Here is a 20,000-nt window from a genome sequence, read left to right as displayed (position 1 = left end):
AAAAGCAAGGGAGTTCCAGGAAAACATCTATTTCTGCTTTATTGACTATGCCAAAGCCTTTGACTGTGTGGATCACAATAAACTGTGGAAAATTCTGAAAGAGATGGGAATACCAGACCACCTGACCTGCCTCTTGAGAAATCTGTATGCAGGTCAGGAAGCAACAGTTAGAACTGGACATGGAACAACAGACTGGTTCCAAATAGGAAAAGGAGGACGTCAAGGCTGTATATTGTCACCCTGCTTATTTAACTTATATGCAGGGTACATCATGAGAAACGCTGGACTAGAAGCAACACAAGCTGGAATCAAGATTGCCGGGAGAAATGTCAATCACCTCAGATATGCAGATGACACCACCCTAATGGCAGAAAGTGAAGAGGAACTAAAAAGCCTCTTGATGAAAGTGAAAGAGGAGAGTGAAAAAGTTGGCCTAAAGCTCAACATTCAGAAAACGAAGATCATGGCATCTGGTCCCATCACTTCATGGGAAATAGATGGGGAAACAGTGGAAACAGTGTCAGACTTTATTTTGGGGGGCTGCAAAATCACTGCAGATGGTGATGGCAGCCATGAAATTAAAAGACGATTACTCCTTGGAAGAAAAGTTATGACCAACCTAGATAGCATATTCAAAAGCAGAGACATTACTTTGCCGACAAAGGTCCGTCTAGTCAAGGCTATGGTTTTTCCTGTGGTCATGTATGGATGTGAGAGTTGGACTGTGAAGAAGGCTAAGCACCGAAGAATTGATGCTTTTGAACTGTGGTGTTGGAGAAGACTCTTGAGAGTCCCTTGGACTGCAAGGAGATCCAACCAGTCCATTCTGAAGGAGATCAGCCCTGGGATTTCTTTGGAGGGAATGATGCTAAAGCTGAAACTCCAGTACTTTGGCCACCTCATGCGAAGCGCTGACTTATTGGAAAAGACTCTGATGCTGAGAGGGATTGGGGGCAGGAGGAGAAGGGGACGACAGAGGATGAGATGGCTGGATGGCATCACGGACTCGATTGACGTGAATCTGAGTGAACTCCGGGAGATGGTGATGGACAGGGAGGCCTGCTGTGCTGAGATTCATGGGCTCGCAAAGAGTGGGACACTGAACTGAACTCATACGGTGAATTCAGCATTACAGCGAACAGGTCTGTCCACCTGGAGTCTCTTATCTGTAAACTGTCTCTGCCCTTTGCCCCAAGGCACCCATATTTGCACTACTATCTAATCCTGGTTACAGGTGATTTGACCCAGGACAGCCAACCCACTGATTAGACAGAGGAGAGTTCTCACTCCCTCCAGCATCAACCAAAATCCTGTCCAGCAAGTCTGCAGGAGAGCAAGTCCTGTAAAGTTACACTGGCGCAGGCCTGGAGTCGATGCTGGGTCCAGGGAGACAGAGCAGGAGGAATGAGAGCCGCCTGGATGGGAGGCTGACAAAGCAGCTCTGGTCCCTAGCAAGCTGCCTGTCTCCTTCCTTGAGCTAGCATTAGTAGGTTTCGGCTCACGGCAACTAAACGATTTCTGACAAAGATAAATGCAGAGTGAGTTTAACTTGAGCTCCGTATCAGGAGTTTAGAAGGCCAAGCAACCAAACGACCCAGTTCCAACTAAAAGAATCTCATAGCATGGACCAGCATTCTGGAGAGCTGATCTCAGTTTCTCCTTTGGAGAGAAGGCTCCTGAAGTCCTTTCTTTAAGAGATATATACTGAAGTACTTAGTGCTGAAATAAAGAGGCATGATATTTTCTTTAAAGTATCCCAGCCAAAAAAAAAAAGGGGGGGACTCACTGAAACAAGAATAGCAGAATGTTGCAACCGGTTGAGCTGAGTGAGCAAAGGGCTAAGGGTATTTCCTCTTTGATTTTGTAATGATTTGCAAATTCCCATAGTAAAAATAAAAAATAACACAATGAATACCTAACAAACACAGAACTCACACAAGAATAGAAAGCATGTATATTTTTTATGATATTCACTTCAGAAGCTGAAATGATAGCAGTAAAAACAAGATTCCAGGTAACTAGATCTACTTAAACTTTGAGAAAAAAATATTCTATGCATTGGGAGAAAAGAGAGAGAATTCAGGTGAGCTTATATAGTCTTATTTGTCACAACCCCCCTACATGAATTATTGGAGCCCTCCTCACAGATAAGCACAACTCTGCCCCTTGGTCTCTGGTGAAGGGGAACAGCTGGCGCCTCAGCTGTGAGGCCCCCGACCCCACAGACCTGGAAGCCTGTGTGCTGGTCCAGGTACTCATTTTTTCAGGCACCTGTCCTCTTTGAGAACGTTTAATTACCTGGAAAATCCTGTCCACCTGCTTCTCCTGCAGTTTATGGGGCAGGTTATTGTGAAAATAGCTGTAAAATTAATTTGCCCAAGAAAACTCTCACAAATGTAAAATGACATCACTTTGGAGAAGGAGACTGTGAAAGCTTTACAATTAAGAAGTTCTACTACAACCCATCCTAGTTATATTCCTGGATAATTACAAGAATATTTCAGTGGAGGAAGAATGTGTCCAGCTGCGTACTTTAGCCCAGGCTGGTGACAATGGTGTTATTAGGGGGAATGCAAGGCACGGCTGCCATCCATCAGCTTACAGTGTTCTCGGTTTAGGATCAACACAGCCTGCATCTCTCAGCACCATCATAACAACACAAAGGACACGCACAGTAATAATCTCAGAACGCCGGGCTCACGAGGAACAGAAGCGGTGGTGCTATCCTAGCTCAAATTCCTTTTTGCAAACAGCTTACTGCATGTCAGAGCAGGTTGTAGAGTGTCTGACTAATGGATGGCAGCATCTTTGGGCGTCCCAAGTAAGAATGCATCTGGAGCCAGCAAGTCCCTACCTGCAGCTGTTTAAGCTGGGTGCGGAGCTCACTGTTTTCTTGTTCTTTTTCTTCCGAGAGCTGGGCTTTTCCCAGGGCATTCTTGAGGGCTTGTTTTTCTTTCTCAAGTTCTGTTTGTAGAGTTGACTGTTCTAGCTATTGCCATAGGAAGCAATGATACAAAAAAGTAGAATAGCAATAATTTATGATCTTATAAGGCATAAATAAACTGAAGGGACTTAGCACATATGCACAAACTTACATATACATGCAATCCCTTGCGAGCTTTGGTTTTATAATTCAGTTTTATGTTTGTACCTCCAAATTAAAAGGCTCAAGGTAGGGTTTTCACAGGCCTCCTTCAACTATTAACACATAAGGACGGGTAAGCATCAGAATCTCCAGGAGGGAGCCCAGATACCAACGTTTAAGAGCTCTGTGAGGGAGTCAACAACTACTGCTCTCCCTTCCCTTAGACCCACATTTCTTACACGGTGGTCTCAACCACCTGCACCAAAATCACTGGGCACGCTTGTTAAACACGTAGAGGCCTGGTCTCCATCTCAGACTTGATGGGCCAGAGTTTCTAGGACATGGCCCAGGAATCTGCATTTAACATGCATCACAAGTGACTTCAATAACTAAAAGGGGCCAATCAGGGGGCCTGTACAGCCGAGAGAGAAGGTCTGTCACGACCGTGCTCTCCACGTGTGGCTGGAAGACCAGTGCTGGTAGTCTTGATGCCAAGGAAGGGAATGCCCTTTTAAATGCCACATGAATTTGAGAAAAGGCCTATTTTTGTCAAGACTTATAAGAAAAATTAAAAAAGGACAAGGGAAGTACAAAAGAGTTTTAAGCTAGAAAGGGCTGGCTTAAACATTTAAATTTTATTTCAAAGGAGATATCATCTAGAAATTGTATTTACTATTAGTTACAAAATATATTAATATTTACTGCTATTTTAATTGTTTTTCTTCCCAGTCTCCTCTTTTCCACACTCTGATCAGGTCAACTACAGTTTTATAAAACTTGGTACTCTTAAGAAATATAATGCTGTCAATCAGTAAATGGTCATTTAGTATCTAATAAGTAAACGAATGGAAAGTAACACAATTACTATAATAAGCCAACCTATTTTTATTTCCTTTTCTAATCATATGAAAGCGATTTTACATGAATTCCTGGGATTCAAACTAATTCAATTTTTAATTAACTACCTTATTCTTAATTGACATATAACTGATTTATAATGTTTCAGTGTACAAATATACACCTATTCTTTTCAGATTCTTTCCCATTATAGGTTTTATTATAAGATACTACTTACAGTTCCCTGTGCTACAGGGGGGTCCTTGTTTGCCTATTTTAAATACAGTAGCGTGTATATATTAATACCAAATTCCCAATTTATCTGTCCTCTTCCCTTTCCCCTTTGGTAGCCATCAATCTGTCTTCTATGACTATGAGTCCATTTCTGTTTTGTAAATAAGTTCACCTGTATCATTTTTTTGATTCCACATGTAAGTGATCTGTGCTAACTGTCTTTCTCTGATTTACTTCACTTGGTATGGTCATCTCTCGGCCTCTCCACTTGACTGCAAATGGTATTTCATCCCCTTTTATGGCTAAGTAACATCACACACACACTGCATCTTCTTTGTCCATTCATCTGTTTACATTCAAGTTGCTCCCAAAGTCTTGGTTACTGCATCAATAACCAGTGCTGCTGTGAACACTGGCATGCACATACCTTCTCAAATAGTTTTCCTCTTTTCCAGATATAGATCCAGGAGTGGGACTGCTGGAGCATACAGCAACTTTTCAGGTTTTTAAGAGTCCTCCATACTGTTCTCCATAGTGGCTGTACCAACTTACACTCCCCCCAAGAGTGCAGGAGGCCCCCTTCCCCAGGCCCTCTCCGGCATCTACTGTTTGTAGATGATGGGCATTCCGACTAGTGTGAGGCGGTACCTCACTGTAGTTTTGATTTTATTTTTCTAATAATTAGCAATGTTGAGCATCTTTTCCTGTGCCTGTTTCAAACTATGTTACCTTACTTAACTTTCACCCAGTGAGAAGCTATTAACCCTCCTCAGGTGCAGGTACTGGAACAGGCACCTGCAATCTGGGCATTCACTGTGCTCTGAGTCTAGCAGGAGAGACGGACAATCTAAACAGATTCTGATTTCACATGCAGGATAAAATGCTTTGAGCACAAGTTCAAGGAAAATCAGAGTCCTGAACCCAGAGTTTCAGCAGATACAGTGGAAGGTCTGAGTGGGCTTCCTGGTAGAAAATGCAACCCATTTGTCTAACAGCTAAACAAAATTGTATTTTGACGAGATCAAGAATACACTATAACTGGTCGCTGTCTGCCTCTCTGCCCTTATTTCTCACTCTCATTCCCTACTCCTCTCCTCATCCCTGGCATACTGGAGGCGTACTTTCAGCGTTTCAAATGCATTATGCTCTCTCTCCTTGCCTCTCCGCCTAGAACACATCCCTTACCTCTGCTCATCTCACCCCTGCTCCCCCTGCACAGCCAAACCCTAGTCATCTTCCAAGTCTCGGCTGAAACATCATTACCATGGGCAGTTTTCCCTGACCACTGCTCCCCGAGCACAGGGCCCTACCCCTTTCTCCCTCTAACACCTGTTTCACCCACCAGACTGTCAGCTTCACAAGGACAGTAATCATGGCTGTGCTTCTCTCTACAGCACCCAGGGCATCTGGTCTTTAATGGCCAATCAATAAGTATTTATTGGGTGAATAAATATTTATCTAATTTTCAAGGTATAATTTAAACTTGTGGATGTTTCACCCAAACAAAACAGAAAGTAGCACAGTAAAATTTACTATCAACTTGAAAGAGGTCTCTTGAAGCTGGTTTGAGAAAGAAAAACTAGAATTTAGTCATTACCAACTGTTAGTGCTCCCTGTCCACTGTCTCACTTATCCTCACCATAGCTCTCATGACACAAGAAGTAAGTGTAAGTATCTGTCAGAAGCTCAGAGCCATGAGGTGACTTGCCCACGTTCACACAGGGGTCATACTTGCGCTCAGGCCGTCTGACTCCAAACATGTGCTCTTCTCACCGTGTCACACTGTTGCTTAGTTGCTGAGCTGTGTCTGACTCTTCTGTGACCCCATGGACTGTAGCCTGCCAGGGTCCTCTTGTCTATAGGGCTTCTCAGGCAAGAACACTGGAGCGGGCTGCCACTTCCATCTCCAGGGATCTTCCCAACCCAGGGCTTGATCGCACCCGCGTCTCCTGCATTGTGGGTGGATGCTTTACCACTGAGCCACCGGGGAGGCCCATCAGTCCACATGGGCTTAAAAAGGGTTTAATATTAGCGCAAATGAAAGGAAAGCTGTTGTGTTAAGGCCCAGGCTACTTGGTTTCTACATGGCTTCATGCTCTTACTCACCTGGCTGAGCCTTGCTAGTTTTCCCAGCTCTTCTTTGAGCTGGCTGGCTTCGGCCTCCCTCATCCTGAGCTGCGCCTCTAACTCAGCCTCGTAGGCACTGAGGTCTCCGTGGGTCTGCTGCAGGGACGCATTCACCTCATGCTGCTCTTGCAGGGCACTTTCTAGCTCCGCAAGCTCCTGCAAGGATTCAGTGTATGTTTAAGTACAGAACCCTCATTGTGCTGCTTAAGCATCTGCAAGTCATTATAAGTAACCCGAGCACTTAAACCAAATGCTGGCCAGCCACTGCTGCCCAGGCACAGACAGCATTCACTGGCGATACGATGAGGCTGCAGGCTGTGTGAATCTAGGTTGGAAAACAAAACCCTGACTGTTATCAGAAAAGTCAGCAAGCTACAACGTGTTTTTCAGAGTAACCAGCTGTGATCCTTTAAGCGAGTCTTATGTATTCATAATAGAAAAAAAAAGAGGATAAAATTTAAGGCCTATTTTCCTTCAGACATTGGAATAAATATTTTTACATTCGTTATTTCACTATACCCTCATACTAACTATGTAAGGCAAGGTATTATCCCAGATTTACAGATGAGGAAATGGAGAATGAACACCGAGGTAAACAGCACCGGGCTGTGCAGCTAAAAAAACGATGAGTCAGAATGTGAACTGAGATTTCTGACTCCAAAGCTGAGACTTTCTATTAGACCATAGTATGTTCACTTACCAGAAGAACAAAATGGGACTAGCACTCTCTAATATTAAGGATGATAGAGAAACTTAAATGAATGTTGACAAGTATAGTACATATTGATTAGTATGCCACAGTTCTGATCCATTTTAGTCCATTTTTAAGATTAAACATTATAATTTTCATCTATTTATTTGGGAGCTTGAAGAATTAGACCAAACTGCTCTGGATTACAAAGGAGCATCTTGTGATGAGGACTTCTACAGAAGAGTTTCTCAGTGGGTGATAACAGACCAGCTGGCATCTGAATCATCTGGGCTGCTGGTCCAGGATGCAGATTCTCCATAAAACCAGCAGGGAATTAATATCCAGAATATATAAAGAGCTTCTACAAATCATTAAGAAAAAGACAGGCAATCCAACAGAAAAAAGTGGGCAAAGAACATGAAGAGGGAATTCACTGGAGAGAAAAACTGAACAGCAAATAAACAGATGAAAAGTACTTAACTTCTCCAGTAATTAGGGGCAAGTGTAGTTAAAACAAGACATTACTTTGCACAGAGCATCGAGGAACAAGTTAAACCAACCATGAGGAGACAATCAGACACACCTAGAAGGTGGGACACCATACAGAACTACTGGTGGGGTCTACACAGACACACACAGCTGCACAACTCACCCCTGGCATAAACGGGGAAACGGCTCAGAGAGTAAGCAGTAGGAAGGACCTGCTGTTGGTTTTCTAATTTTCTAGGTGCAATAAGGGGATCATAGTGATGGAAGAAAACAGCCTCGTTTTAAAGAGATGCGGACTAGAGGGATGATGTCTTAACACCTGCAACTTTCAAATGACCCAGCAAAATATATATATATATGGTAAACTATTTGTTTAATTTAGGAGAGCACACAGAAGCTCAGTGAACTCTTCTTTCAACTTTCCTGTAAAAGTTAAAAAAACACAAAGATCATTTCAAATCTAGCAGATTGGGAAACATTAAGTCTGGCAAAATATTATATTTCCTGAATTTGATCCTTATTCTGTGCTTTCGTTAGAAAATGTCCTTGTTCTTAGGAAAGAAATGCTGAAGTATTTCAAAGCTAAAGAGCATGATTGCCTACAACTAATTCTAACATGATTAGGAAAAAAATTAATATAAAAATATACATAAAATCATGTAAAATTAAATATGAGATAAAGCAAACGTGCTAAGTATTAATCGGTGACTCTGAATGGAAATTACAGTGAGTTATTCTTGCAGCTCTCCTGTGTGCTTGAAACCATTTCAAAATTGAGGCTTTTACAGAACGAAAGTCAGATGGCAAGCACGTGTAACGGCAGCCTTCACACTGCGGGTGGAGCAGAAACTCGCAGAGTGAACATGGACAGCCATTCGATGACGTCCAGTGAACTGGAGGAGGCGCACATACCTTGACCCCCAGTCCCCTGTAAGCACAGTCCCCATGCTCCAGATATATGTAAGAATGTCACTCTCAGTATCATAATAGCGAAAGACTAGAAACCATCTCAATATCCCCCGAGAAGAGGATGAATAAGCAATAAATTCTGCGGCATACACAGACAATGGGATGCTCCATACATCAAAATAAATAAAGTAGAGCTGAATGTATCAATGTGCACAATTCTCAAAAATATAAACATGAAGGAAGAAAGGAAGTGGCCAAAGAATACACTATGTGCTTTTTATATAAATCCTAAGATGATGCAAAACAATACTACATATTTGTATAGATGGACACACATAAAATAAAAGAAGAGATATACAGGGAAATAATAGCCATACCCAGGGTTTTGCTACTTCTAGGAGGCAGTACACAGAGGGCTTCAAGTATGTCTGTTTTATTTTTTAAGCTGAGTTGTTGGTACATGGTGCTAAATATTTTTGATATTCTTATATGCCTGATAAATTTCATAACATTAAAACACATTAATTCAAATTTCCAAAGAGAGCCCTACTGGGGATGAGGTTTGGGAATCTGGATTCTCTTGTAGTATAAAGTTTGCCAAACAACTAAAACAAAGCAAGTGAAATCTCTGAATGAAGGTCAACAAATCAAGCATGGAAGGGTTTAATTTACGATGCTGTGCCCATCTTGTTATCTGTAAAATAACACTAACATCATGAAGTAATAACAACAAGAAAAAGAAAAATTATGTTGTACATAATTTTGCTGCACAAATAATAAAATATGAACATCTAATATAGTAATTATAATAGCTGTTGCTAAGTCGCTTCAGCTGTGTCCGACTCTGTGCGACCCCGTGGACTGCAGCCTACCAGGCTCCCCCGTCCCTGGGATTCTCCAGGCAAGAACACTGGAGTGGGTTGCCATTTCCTTCTCCAATGCATGAAAGTGAAAAGTGAAAGTGAGGTCGCTCAGTCATGTCCGACTCTTCACAACCCCATGGACTGTAGCCCACCAGGCTCCTCCGTCCATGGGATTTTCCAGACAAGAGCACTGGAGTGGGGTGCCATTGCCTTCTCCTATTATAATAGCTACACTTTCTTATTCTTTCAAGCTATTTGAGCACAGTACTTTTCAGGGATAGAAATTCTGCTAAAATAATCTTCCTTTCCTTAGTAAAGTAAAAAAAATCATTCCAAGCACATCACAAAGGGGAAAAAAGCCCAAAACACAGGACAGCCACTGCCGCTTCTGCCACTTCCAACCGCAGCGTCGCCAACGTCCTTAACTTCATTTGGGCACCATCTACTTCTGAGGCTAAGGAGAGCAGACAAGAAGAGACAAATCATACCTTCCTCATGTTTTCTGCATCTAAGGCAACTATTTCCAGTTGGTCCCTTTCCTGCTCAACCTTGGTCAACCTTTGCAGCAACACCTCTTTCTCATCCTGCAGCCTTCTGCACTCGCTCTGGGCCTGAGCAGCCTGGCCCTTCACAGTCCCCAGGTACTCTTGCAGCCCACTGATGACGCCTTCTAAGTCCTTCTTCAGGGCTTCATTTGCTGCTATCTGGCCTAAGCAAGACAGAGAAAGGGAAGGTGATGATCTATACAAGAAGATGCTTTCAGGATACATTATTACTGCATTTAGACTCCTTAGCTATTTGTTACTAGCTAAGAATGAAATTCGATTCTAATAATGATTTCCTACTATCTTATTTTTCATATTTAAGATACAATAATAGCTTCCCCCCATTATCCATGGTATGGGAGTATCAAGCATGTATACAATAAAAATAGTATAATCATTGGCATTGCTTATGAAATGCTTTAATTCATGCTGTAAAAAGTTTCAAGTAGTAATTTCCAAATAAAATAATGAAGAATGTGCAACAAAACTGAGATCTTACTACTGGACACACGAAACAAAACCAAGTCAAATCCAAGATTAGCAGCATTAACCTATAACCTGAAGACTTAAAAAAACAACAACCAATCACATACTGGGTGATTGCCTACTATGTCCAGGCACTTTATGAACACTATCTCATTTAAACCTCTCTAAAGCTAAATGATCACAACAAAAAGAACTTGTCCCAGGTCACACAGCTGATAACAGCAAAACGAGGCCTGGGATCTTTTTACACCAAGCCAAGGTTCTTTTCACTACCGTCTAGCATCTTCCTCTTCCACTGTTTCGGCCATGTCACAACTTAAATTTGCATTCCAAAAATAGAGTCTAAAATTCTTTTCTGCACTCCCCTTATAACCAGACACTGAGTGCTTGATAGCAGGGATAAGTGACAAGGATTTTATGCCTTAGAAGAAGACAATCACGTACCAGTGTTTATCATGATCACGTATGCACTTCCTGCCACAGTGACCTGACTCACTAGGACATCAACCCAAGAAAACCAAAATAAAAATTTTTAACTTTATTAAACATTTTTGAGAACTCTGTAAATATTTCCCTATCAAATACTAGCACTAACAGCTGAAGCATATTCAGCTAATATTTGGATTAACGCCTGTCATTTGTCTTTTACTAACACTGAAACTGATATACCTCAAATCCTGCTTAGAATTCTCACCTTCAGTAAGCTGTTGTTCAAGGTCCTTAATCTCTTCAGTTTCTTTGGCAATTCTAGAAAGTATCTCGTCCAAACGGCTTTCAAGTTGCTTGTACTGCTTGTTCATAATGTCAAATTGTTGTTCTTTACCCCTTTTCTGAGCCTTCATATGGCACTAAATTGAAAAAAAAATAATCCAAATTCTTTTAATGTTTATAAAAATAATAACCCTTAATAACACTTCTAAGGAAAAATGGAAAAGAAAATGTAACAATTTGCATCTGTTCTGTGTCAGACACTGTTGTTTTCACATGAGCTGCTTTCTCTGAGACCCCATGGACTGCAGCACGCCAGGCCTCCCTGTCCATCACCCACCCCTGGGGCTTGCTCAGCCTCATGTCCATCAAGTCAGTGATGCCATCCAACCATCTCATCCTCTGTCGTCCCCTTCTCCTCCTGTCTTTAATCTTTCCCAGCATCAAGGTATTTTCCAATGAATCAGCTCTTCGCATCAGGTGGCCAAAGTATTGGAGCTTCAGCTTCAGCATCAGTCCTTCCAATGAATATTCAGGACTGATTTCCTTTAGGATTGACTGGTTTGATCTCCTTGAAGTTGAAGGGACTCTCAAGAGTCTTCTCCAACTCCATAGTTCAAAAGCATCAATTCTTTGGCACTCAGCATTCTTTATGGTCCAACTCTTACACCCATACATGACTACAGGAAAAACTATAGCTTTGACTAGATGGATCTTTGTCAGCAAAGTAATGTTTTTATAATATTTTGGGGGAGATAGAGACATGAAATAAACTCTTCCTTAGAATTCAATTTTATTTCCAATTCTTTATACAAAGAAACATTTTGCTTTTAAGTTCTATAAACTGGGAGTTGAGAGAGACCTCAAAGACCATTTAGGCCAGTGATCCTCAAGACAGAGGGCCCTATGGAGGCACGCCCTTCTCCTCCAACCACTACATATATTCCTGGTAGAAAAAAAAGCTTTCACACACCCACATATACCTTGACAATCATTGCTTTAGGGAGCTGCTGTTAACTGAAAGGACTGGATTGCATTTCTCAGGTGTGCTGGGATAAAACCCTGAGAACCAATGTCTACCTCTTTCTTTCACGCCTGAGGATGGAATCTCAGGTCCACCAAATGACTTGCCCAGGTCTCCTTAGGCGACTGTTCATATGGAGACAAAATGATTCTCCAGAGAACCTGTGTCCTCCCACACACACTCTCAGAGCTCTAGCTTGCCCCCACAGGATCAGAGAACAGGACAAAAATAAATCGAGAGAAAGTGATCAGGAGAAAGAGCTACATCCATCTGAGTAACAAACTCCATTCTTCTCAAGTCTAAGACTGTAATTTCACTATAAAAGAACAGTCCTCAGCTTTACATGCTGTTGCCTCCAAAGACAAGAAAGAAAGTCTCTTCATTTCTGAAGAACAGATGAGAGCCAGCTTGACTCAGTGGGATTTTCAAAACTCCTCCTACTCTCCCAAAATACCCATCTGAAATCTTTCTCAAAAGGTAACTAAAGATAAAAGCTTAAATTCTAAGTAAATTTAGGATTTTTGTGGCTCAGACTAAATTTTTAAAATCTTCTGCCCTCATACTTGTATCAATAAATCTTAAAAATTCACCATTAAAACTTCTACTGAAATCTCTACATGCAGGACAAAAAATTAGTTCAATACGTCAATGATCTGCATTAAACACATGGGAGCAAAAGTATATTCAGCGATTTTCCCTACCGTGGAGCTCACAATAGAGGTACTGTAAAAACAGGAACTTGCATCTCTGACTCCTCCTCCTCCTTTCTAAGTCCTCGTACAGCGAGCGAGCGAGAGAAAATGGTCATACCTTAACTTAGAATGTGTCCTGTTAAAACTGAGCCGTTGAGAACAGAGGAGCTGTGGGCGGAACGCTTTCTAATGTTGCCTTGAAACTCATGTGCACTTCCCTCTCTGACAGTCACATTTTTGTAAGCGCCTCCGAGCCTCTAACCTCCCAGCACTTCAAACCACATTCCTGGCGGAGGCTGAGCGGCAACCCGGCCTGTCCAATCGCAAGCAGCCTCTGCAAGCAGGCCCCACCCTCCACGCTTTAAATCACAACACAGGAAGCTCCCCCAGGCCAATCACGAAAACGTCTGCAACAGATTACCACAGGCTGATTCCCTCCAGGGGTACTGTTACCTTTTGCTTCCGTAGGGCATAGCTAGATAGTGAACAGGGATACAAATCCCCCCTTATTACATTTGTTCCTTGTTCCTCTGGTATTTCTGCTTCTAACTGTGAACCGTTTATCTCTAACTAAAGGGATTTGATTTTTACATAGTATCTTTTGCTTTTGAAAACTAGTTAAATGCTTGCGTTTGTTGAAAACTTGATTAGGCTTGGCACTGATTTAATTTTAAAAGTAATTAAGCTCTTTAGATTTGTAACTCCTTTGTGAGGAGAAAGTTATCTAGTAGCATAAGCATGGGCTCTGCCTCTTCCTAAAAGGGAGACTTGGGAAATCGTTTCAGTTCAGTTCAGTTTAGTCGCTCAGTCGTGTTCCACTCTGCGACGCCATGAACTGCAGCACGCCAGGCCTCCCTGTCCATCACCAACTCCCAGAGTTCACTCAGACTCACGTCCATTGAGTCAGTGATGCCATCCAGCCATCTCATCCTCTGTCGTCCCCTTCTCCTCCTGCCCCCAATCCCTCCCAGCATCAGAGTCTTCCAATGAGTCAACTCTTCGCATGAGGCGTCCAAAGTCCTGGAGCTTCAGCTTCAGCATCAGTCCTTCCAGAGAAATCCCAGGGCTGATCTCACTTTTATCCTATTTGTTGTTGTTCAGTCACTAAGTTGAGTCTGATTCTTTTGTGACCCAATGGACTGTATGTAGCCCACCAGACTCCTCTGTCCATGGAATTTTCCAGGCAAGAATACTGGAGTGGGTTGCCATTTCCTTCTCTAGGGGATCTTCCCGACCCAGGGATGGAACCCACATCGCCTGCATTAGCAGGCAGATTGTTTTTTAAATCACTGGGAACTAGGGAAGTCCCCCCCTTCTTTTCTTTTTTTTTTTAAATTTTATGCAAGTTAAAAAGTCACCAATCTCATTTGGATGCTGTAATAAAATAAAGTTCCTCACAGTATATCCTAAAACCAAGCGCAATGCAAGACACATCACTGTCACTTAATACGTTTCTCATCATATCTCATTTACCGCTTGCTGATCTGTCAAGCTTTTACTTTTAAATTCTATTTGCAATTCAGAAAAATACTTCATCTGATAATAAAGGTTAGTCTATATCTGCAGAAAAATATGCGCAATACCATGCCTCTTTCCCTCTTGCTAAACTGTTCACATTTTGCAGCAATAAAATGGGGGCCAGACACTAGCCAATAACGTAACTTTGTGCAAACCAGAAAAAAAAATGCTCCGTCTGGGTAAATGAGCGAAACAGAGACATCCTCTGGTACTGAGACTAAAGCTACAGCCCTAGAACTGAACTTCAGGAGTCTTAAAATCTGGCCTGCATGCTTCGTCTCCACTGACACACTGATTGTGACAACCTTCAAAACTTGCATGCCTTTCCTACTTTTCATTTAACCTCTTTCTATATGTAATACTTTACAGACATCCAGTGTGTATTAGACTCCCTGTATGCCAAGACTATCACAGTTGTTTGTTGAAAGCAAACAGACAATCTAGGGTGTAATTACACTCATAGATCACAGAACTCAAACAGGGAGGAAAGTAGCTTTGTTTGGGTAGTAGCTATAGGCCTGTTCTTGACTATTTTCCTTAATGCAATCATTCTAAACGTAGTATTGACCCCTGGGGATACAGTTCCTGTCCTTAGGGGCCTTACACAGGGTGGTCAACTTTTGAGCAAATAAATGTGATAAGGGAAGATATTATAGGCCATCAGTTCAGTTTAGTTCAGTTCAGTCGCTCAGTCGTGTCCGACTCTTTGTGACCCCATGAATCGCAGCACGCCAGGCCTCCCTGTCCATCACCATCTCCCAGAGTTCACTCAGACTCACGTCCATCGAGTCTGTGATGCCATCCAGCCATCTCATCCTCGGTCGTCCCCTTCTCCTCCTGCCCTCAATCCCTCCCAGCATCAGGGTCTTTTCCAGTGAGTCAACTCTTCTCATGAGGTGGCCAAAGTACTGGAGTTTCACCTTTAGCATCATTCCCTCCAAAGAAATCCCAGGGCTGATCTCCTTCAGAATGGACTGGTTGGATCTCCTTGCAGTCCAAGGGACTCTCAAGAGTCTTCTCCAACACCACAGTTCAAAAGCATCAATTCTTCGGTGCTTAGCCTTCTTCACAGTCCAACTCTCACACCCATACATGACCACAGGAAAAACCATAGCCTTGACTAGATGGACCTTAGTCGGCAAAGTAATGTCTCTGCTTTTGAATATACTATGTAGGTTGGTCATAACTTTCCTTCCAAGGAGTAAGCGTCTTTTAATTTCATGGCTGCAGTCACCATCTGCAGTGATTTTGCAGCCCCCAAAAATAAAGTCTGACACTGTTTCCACTGTTTTCCAATCTATTTCCCATGAAGTGATGGGACCAGATGCCATGATCTTCGTTTTCTGAATGTTGAGCTTTAAGCCAACTTTTTCACTCTCCTCTTTCACTTTCATCAAGAGGCTTTTTTGCTCCTCTTTGCTTTCTGCCATAAGGGTGCTGTCATCTGCATATCTGAGGTGATTGATATTTCTCCCGGCAATCTTGATTCCAGCTTCTGTTTCTTCCAGTCCAGCGTTTCTCATGATGTACCGTGCATAGAAGTTAAATAAGCAGGGTGACAATATACAGCCTTGATGTACTCCTTTTCCTATTTGGAACCAGTCTGTTGTTCCATGTCCAGTTCTAACTGTTGCTTCCTGACCTGCATACAGATTTCTCAAGAGGCAGGTTAGGTGGTCTGGTATCCCCATCTTTTTCAGAATTTTCCACAGTTTATTGTGATCCACACAGTCAAAGGCTTTGGCATAGTCAATAAAGCAGAAATAGATGTTTTTCTGGAACTCTCTTGCTATTTTGATGATCCAGCGGATGTTGGCAGTTTGATCTCTGGTTCCTCTGCCTTTTCTAAAACCAGCTTGAACATCAGGGAGTTCATGGTTCACGTATTGCTGAAGCCTGGCTTGGAGAATTTTGAGCATTACTTTACTAGCATGTGAGATGAGTGCAGTTGTGCGGTAGTTTGAGCATTCTTTGGCATTGCCTTTCTTTGGAATTGGAATGAAAACTGACCTTTTCCAGTCCTGTGGCCACTGCTGAGTTTTCCAAATTTGCTGGCCATATTATATATTATTTAAAATCTCTAATTTTTCATGTGGGCTTCCCAGTGGCTCAGTGGTAAAATATCCGCCTGCAGTGCAGGAGATCAGGTTCAATCTCTGCATTGGGAAGATTCCCTGGAGAAGAAAATGGCAACCCATTCCAGTATTCTTGCCTGGGAAATCCCAGAGGAGCCTGGCAGGTTACAGCTTGGTCACGCAACAGTCAGATATGACTTAGTGACTAAATAAAAACAACAAACAATATGTATATACAGACATGTTATATATACACACACACACACATAAACACGTCGCTCACATTTGTGCATCAAAGTAAGAGATTTTCAGAAAGGACTCTGAGGCTATAAATGATGAGACATAATATCTGTTAACAGAAGGAATGATATTCTCACCCCCACAGACCAAGCCAAAGCTCTCTTCATTTACTTACGTGTTTTGGGTCTTTGGAATCCAGACTATCAATAACTCTTTGGAGGTCCTTGATCTCCTCCTGTTTTTCAGCAATTTCTCCTCTTTGCTTTTCCATCTGCATTTCTAGATCAAGAGCTTCCTGGCGTAATTTATTTAAAAGTTGTATCCTGCCACTCAGCTGCTTGAGAAGAAAGTCTTTCTCTGCTTCTGAAATCTAATTCCCCCCACACCCCAATACACAATTAGCAAAGGACAGAAACACTGATTTTCAAATTTATAGAAAACAACTAGCACAATTTTAAAAAAGTATAATTGCATGCTCCATCAGATTATCTTAGTATAAGTAAAATGTAAGAGTTATCTCGGCAATCCAGTCATAGCTTACACTTTTATCTTTATTACACGTAAAAATGTTTATTTTACAAGAGCTTATGAGAAAATAAATGCAGGTAGTAATGAAACTTTTCATTCTAGTACAAATAACATAAATTAATAATAATAATAACCATAGCCTTCATGGTAGTTAGTTGACTTTAGCACTTACCCTTGTATTAGAATATAAAACTGACAGTGTAATTAAAAGCCTTTATTATAAGGCTTTATTATATTAAAAAATATAAATATTTTAAAAATATTTAAATAACTCACTTAAAATAGTTTTTTCCTAAGTACATTTTATAAGGATCTATTTACTTAAATATTTTGTACATTATTTACTTCTATCAATTTATCTATATAAAGCTTTGGCCAGTGCTGTTTTAAAACATTCTTATTTAATTATTCTTATAAATTATAAATTCTTGTAAACTACTCTTGACAGCTCTGTCTGCCTCATCTCCCACTTTCAATCCTTCTTTAACTCCCGCCATTTCTCCTTCCAGATTTTTACCTAGTCTCCTTCCTCTCCATGACTGCCACCACCTTTGTGGTCCGAGCCATTATCATGCCTCGCCTGCACTAGACAACAACCTCCAAACCAATGTACTCATCTCCATTCCTTCCATCTCTCTCAACCCACTTCATCTCATCAAGTAGGGGAGCGACCTTGCAAAGATACAAATAAGATCAGCCACTCTACCACCTAAAGTCCTGCAAAGGTTTCCTATTCCATTCAGGATAAATTCATACCCCTTAAAAGGGTCTATGATGCCTGGCATGAGCTTTAACCTCATCTCCCACTACACTCTCCCTCACTCTGCAGAGGACTCTTCAGTCTGAAGCCTTTTGCACACTCTGTCACCTCTGCCTGAAGACCTCACTGGCTCCCTGTCACACTCTCTCAGCCTGACTGTCGCCTCTTCAGCGAGGCCTCTGTGGGCTGCCACACTCGACATCCTTTCTATCATTTCTCCTAATTTTCGTTTTTTCCCTCCCTACAACCTATGCTGTTTATCTACACATTTCTGCTACACTTATTTTTACTATCTATTGCCTACTTCCTGTCCCTGTGGGAGGAACACAGCTGCTCATTACTTAGGGCGCAGCCCAGTCAGCAACGGCCACACAAACCTGAATCAGTTTCTGGTTACTAAACAATCTGAAAGTAACACACAGGGTATCTTTTTAAAAGAACATATAACTTGGACTTCATGTTCTTTTCTACTTACTATGGTGTGAATACAGTTACCATCATAATTTTGAAATATTGATTTTTAGAAGTTGCAAATAATCAAAACCTTCTACATACTTAAAAACTAAAATGTCAGAATATTTCCTTTTTTGAACTTTCTTCCTATTCAGCTATGTCACAGGTTTTGAGCTGTTTACTTCTTCATGACATCGTCTTTTTACATACTACATTTTATATCATTTATATTTTTGCTGCCTGTGTTTAATAATGTTATTACAGAGATGTCTTCTGGCTCTTAATCTAGGTCCCAGGTAAGATCTTAATGGTGGGGACTGTTTAATTAAATTAAGAAAGATATTAGGAAGCTGCTTCCCTTGATAAATTAGACACTTTCATAATAGAGTAGATGGAATGTATCTTTTTTACATAAAAGTAACGTATACCTGTACAATCTATAAAATGCTAATAGGATGTCATCCTGAATGGTAGGAAATGAAATTGGAAAATGCTAGAACCACGTCTGACTCTGAAATTTGTTATTCCACAATTAAATAGGCAGCACTGATGTAAAGACTGTTTGAAGACGGTCTTTACACAGTTGTGAAGAGGGAAGCACGCTTCACTCTTGGCGTTTCCTCTCAGCAATACAGCTTTACGTTTACCTACTTTTTTAAGCTGTACAGCTTCTTCCAGTTGTTTAAATTCTTCAGTGGCTCTTAAAATTTGTTGTTCTGCCTTTTCTATTTCATCATGCAGTTCTGATAGTCGAGCTTGTGCTACAAATTTAAAAACCATGCACACAGACACACACAAGAAAAATATTTAATTCTCAAATTTCTACCCTTTTCTTAGCAATAACTTCCCCAATTAAATTCTGTAATTATACATCACATGCATTAAAAAAGTAATTGCTTATGAAGGTTTTCCTCTCTATTAATCTATAGAATAGTTTCATGATATGACATAGAGCTATAATTGATCCATTTACTTGTAAAATTCTTAACATAAAAGGGGCTTTACTTGATAGTCCCAGATTAAGGAACTTTTGAGAGACTAAGGATTTTACTTGAAAATATGCACTTACAAATGATTTTCTGCCTCGAGTTTCTAATTCCTCTCTCCCTCCCTCCTTCCCCATCTCCTATGGAACCGTGAGCCCCGTGAAGCTGGCCAGCACAGGTGTCTGATGCAGTTTGCCTTTCCCTTCCAGAGCCTTGAGGATAGTGTACGCAGACATGGCAGCCAGCCTCGTTTTTCCTGTCTCCGGGTCAACCTCTACTGGCCTTCTGAGTTCTTCCATTTAGCTGCCAACCAGCTAAATGGGAAGATGGACCACTAATCTCACTGACTGAGATCCCCACAATGGGCCATGGTTACCAGTGAGATAGACACATGAACTCAAGACTGCTTTCTAATTCCTTCATATGCATAGAGCTAAGTGGGTAAGTGCATTCAAACTCTGCCATTTGGACGGTCTCCAAGTGTCCCCTTGGGATGATTTCTTTCTCTTTATGACTTGCCAGGAAGTGGTAAGATTCCTTGAATTACATGATTTGGGAGGCAACTGAGGAGGTGGAGTGTGGGACAGGTCAGGAAGAGTCAGAAGTCAGCCCTGGACCCAAGCCTAAGAAGAATACACTAATCCCGCTTACCCAAAGCACTGCTTCAGGTTTTAGCAGCATGTATAGGCATCAATAACTGTACTTGCTTCAATTACTAAATGTGCCTTTGAATGTGCAGGTCCAATGGTG

General features: G+C 41.5%; 1 protein-coding gene across 1 annotated transcript in view; it reads right to left on the bottom strand.

The window, feature by feature from the left end:
- Positions 1 to 20,000, bottom strand: part of CNTRL (centriolin) — an 83,776-nt gene that overhangs the window by 39,642 nt on the left and 24,134 nt on the right. Inside the window, exons 10-15 of the mRNA XM_052644946.1 lie at positions 18,916 to 19,025; positions 16,699 to 16,893; positions 10,961 to 11,114; positions 9,724 to 9,944; positions 6,263 to 6,439; positions 2,855 to 2,989 (exon numbers count right to left, since the gene is read on the bottom strand). Coding sequence (XP_052500906.1) covers positions 2,855 to 2,989; positions 6,263 to 6,439; positions 9,724 to 9,944; positions 10,961 to 11,114; positions 16,699 to 16,893; positions 18,916 to 19,025 — 992 coding nt within the window. The remainder of the gene's footprint in view (positions 1 to 2,854; positions 2,990 to 6,262; positions 6,440 to 9,723; positions 9,945 to 10,960; positions 11,115 to 16,698; positions 16,894 to 18,915; positions 19,026 to 20,000) is intronic.

This window comes from Budorcas taxicolor, chromosome 8, assembly GCF_023091745.1.
Source record: "Budorcas taxicolor isolate Tak-1 chromosome 8, Takin1.1, whole genome shotgun sequence".
Classification (NCBI taxonomy): domain Eukaryota; kingdom Metazoa; phylum Chordata; class Mammalia; order Artiodactyla; family Bovidae; genus Budorcas; species Budorcas taxicolor.
The sequence above is the reverse complement of the archived record's forward strand: the minus strand, read 5'-3'. Positions and strand labels throughout refer to the sequence as shown.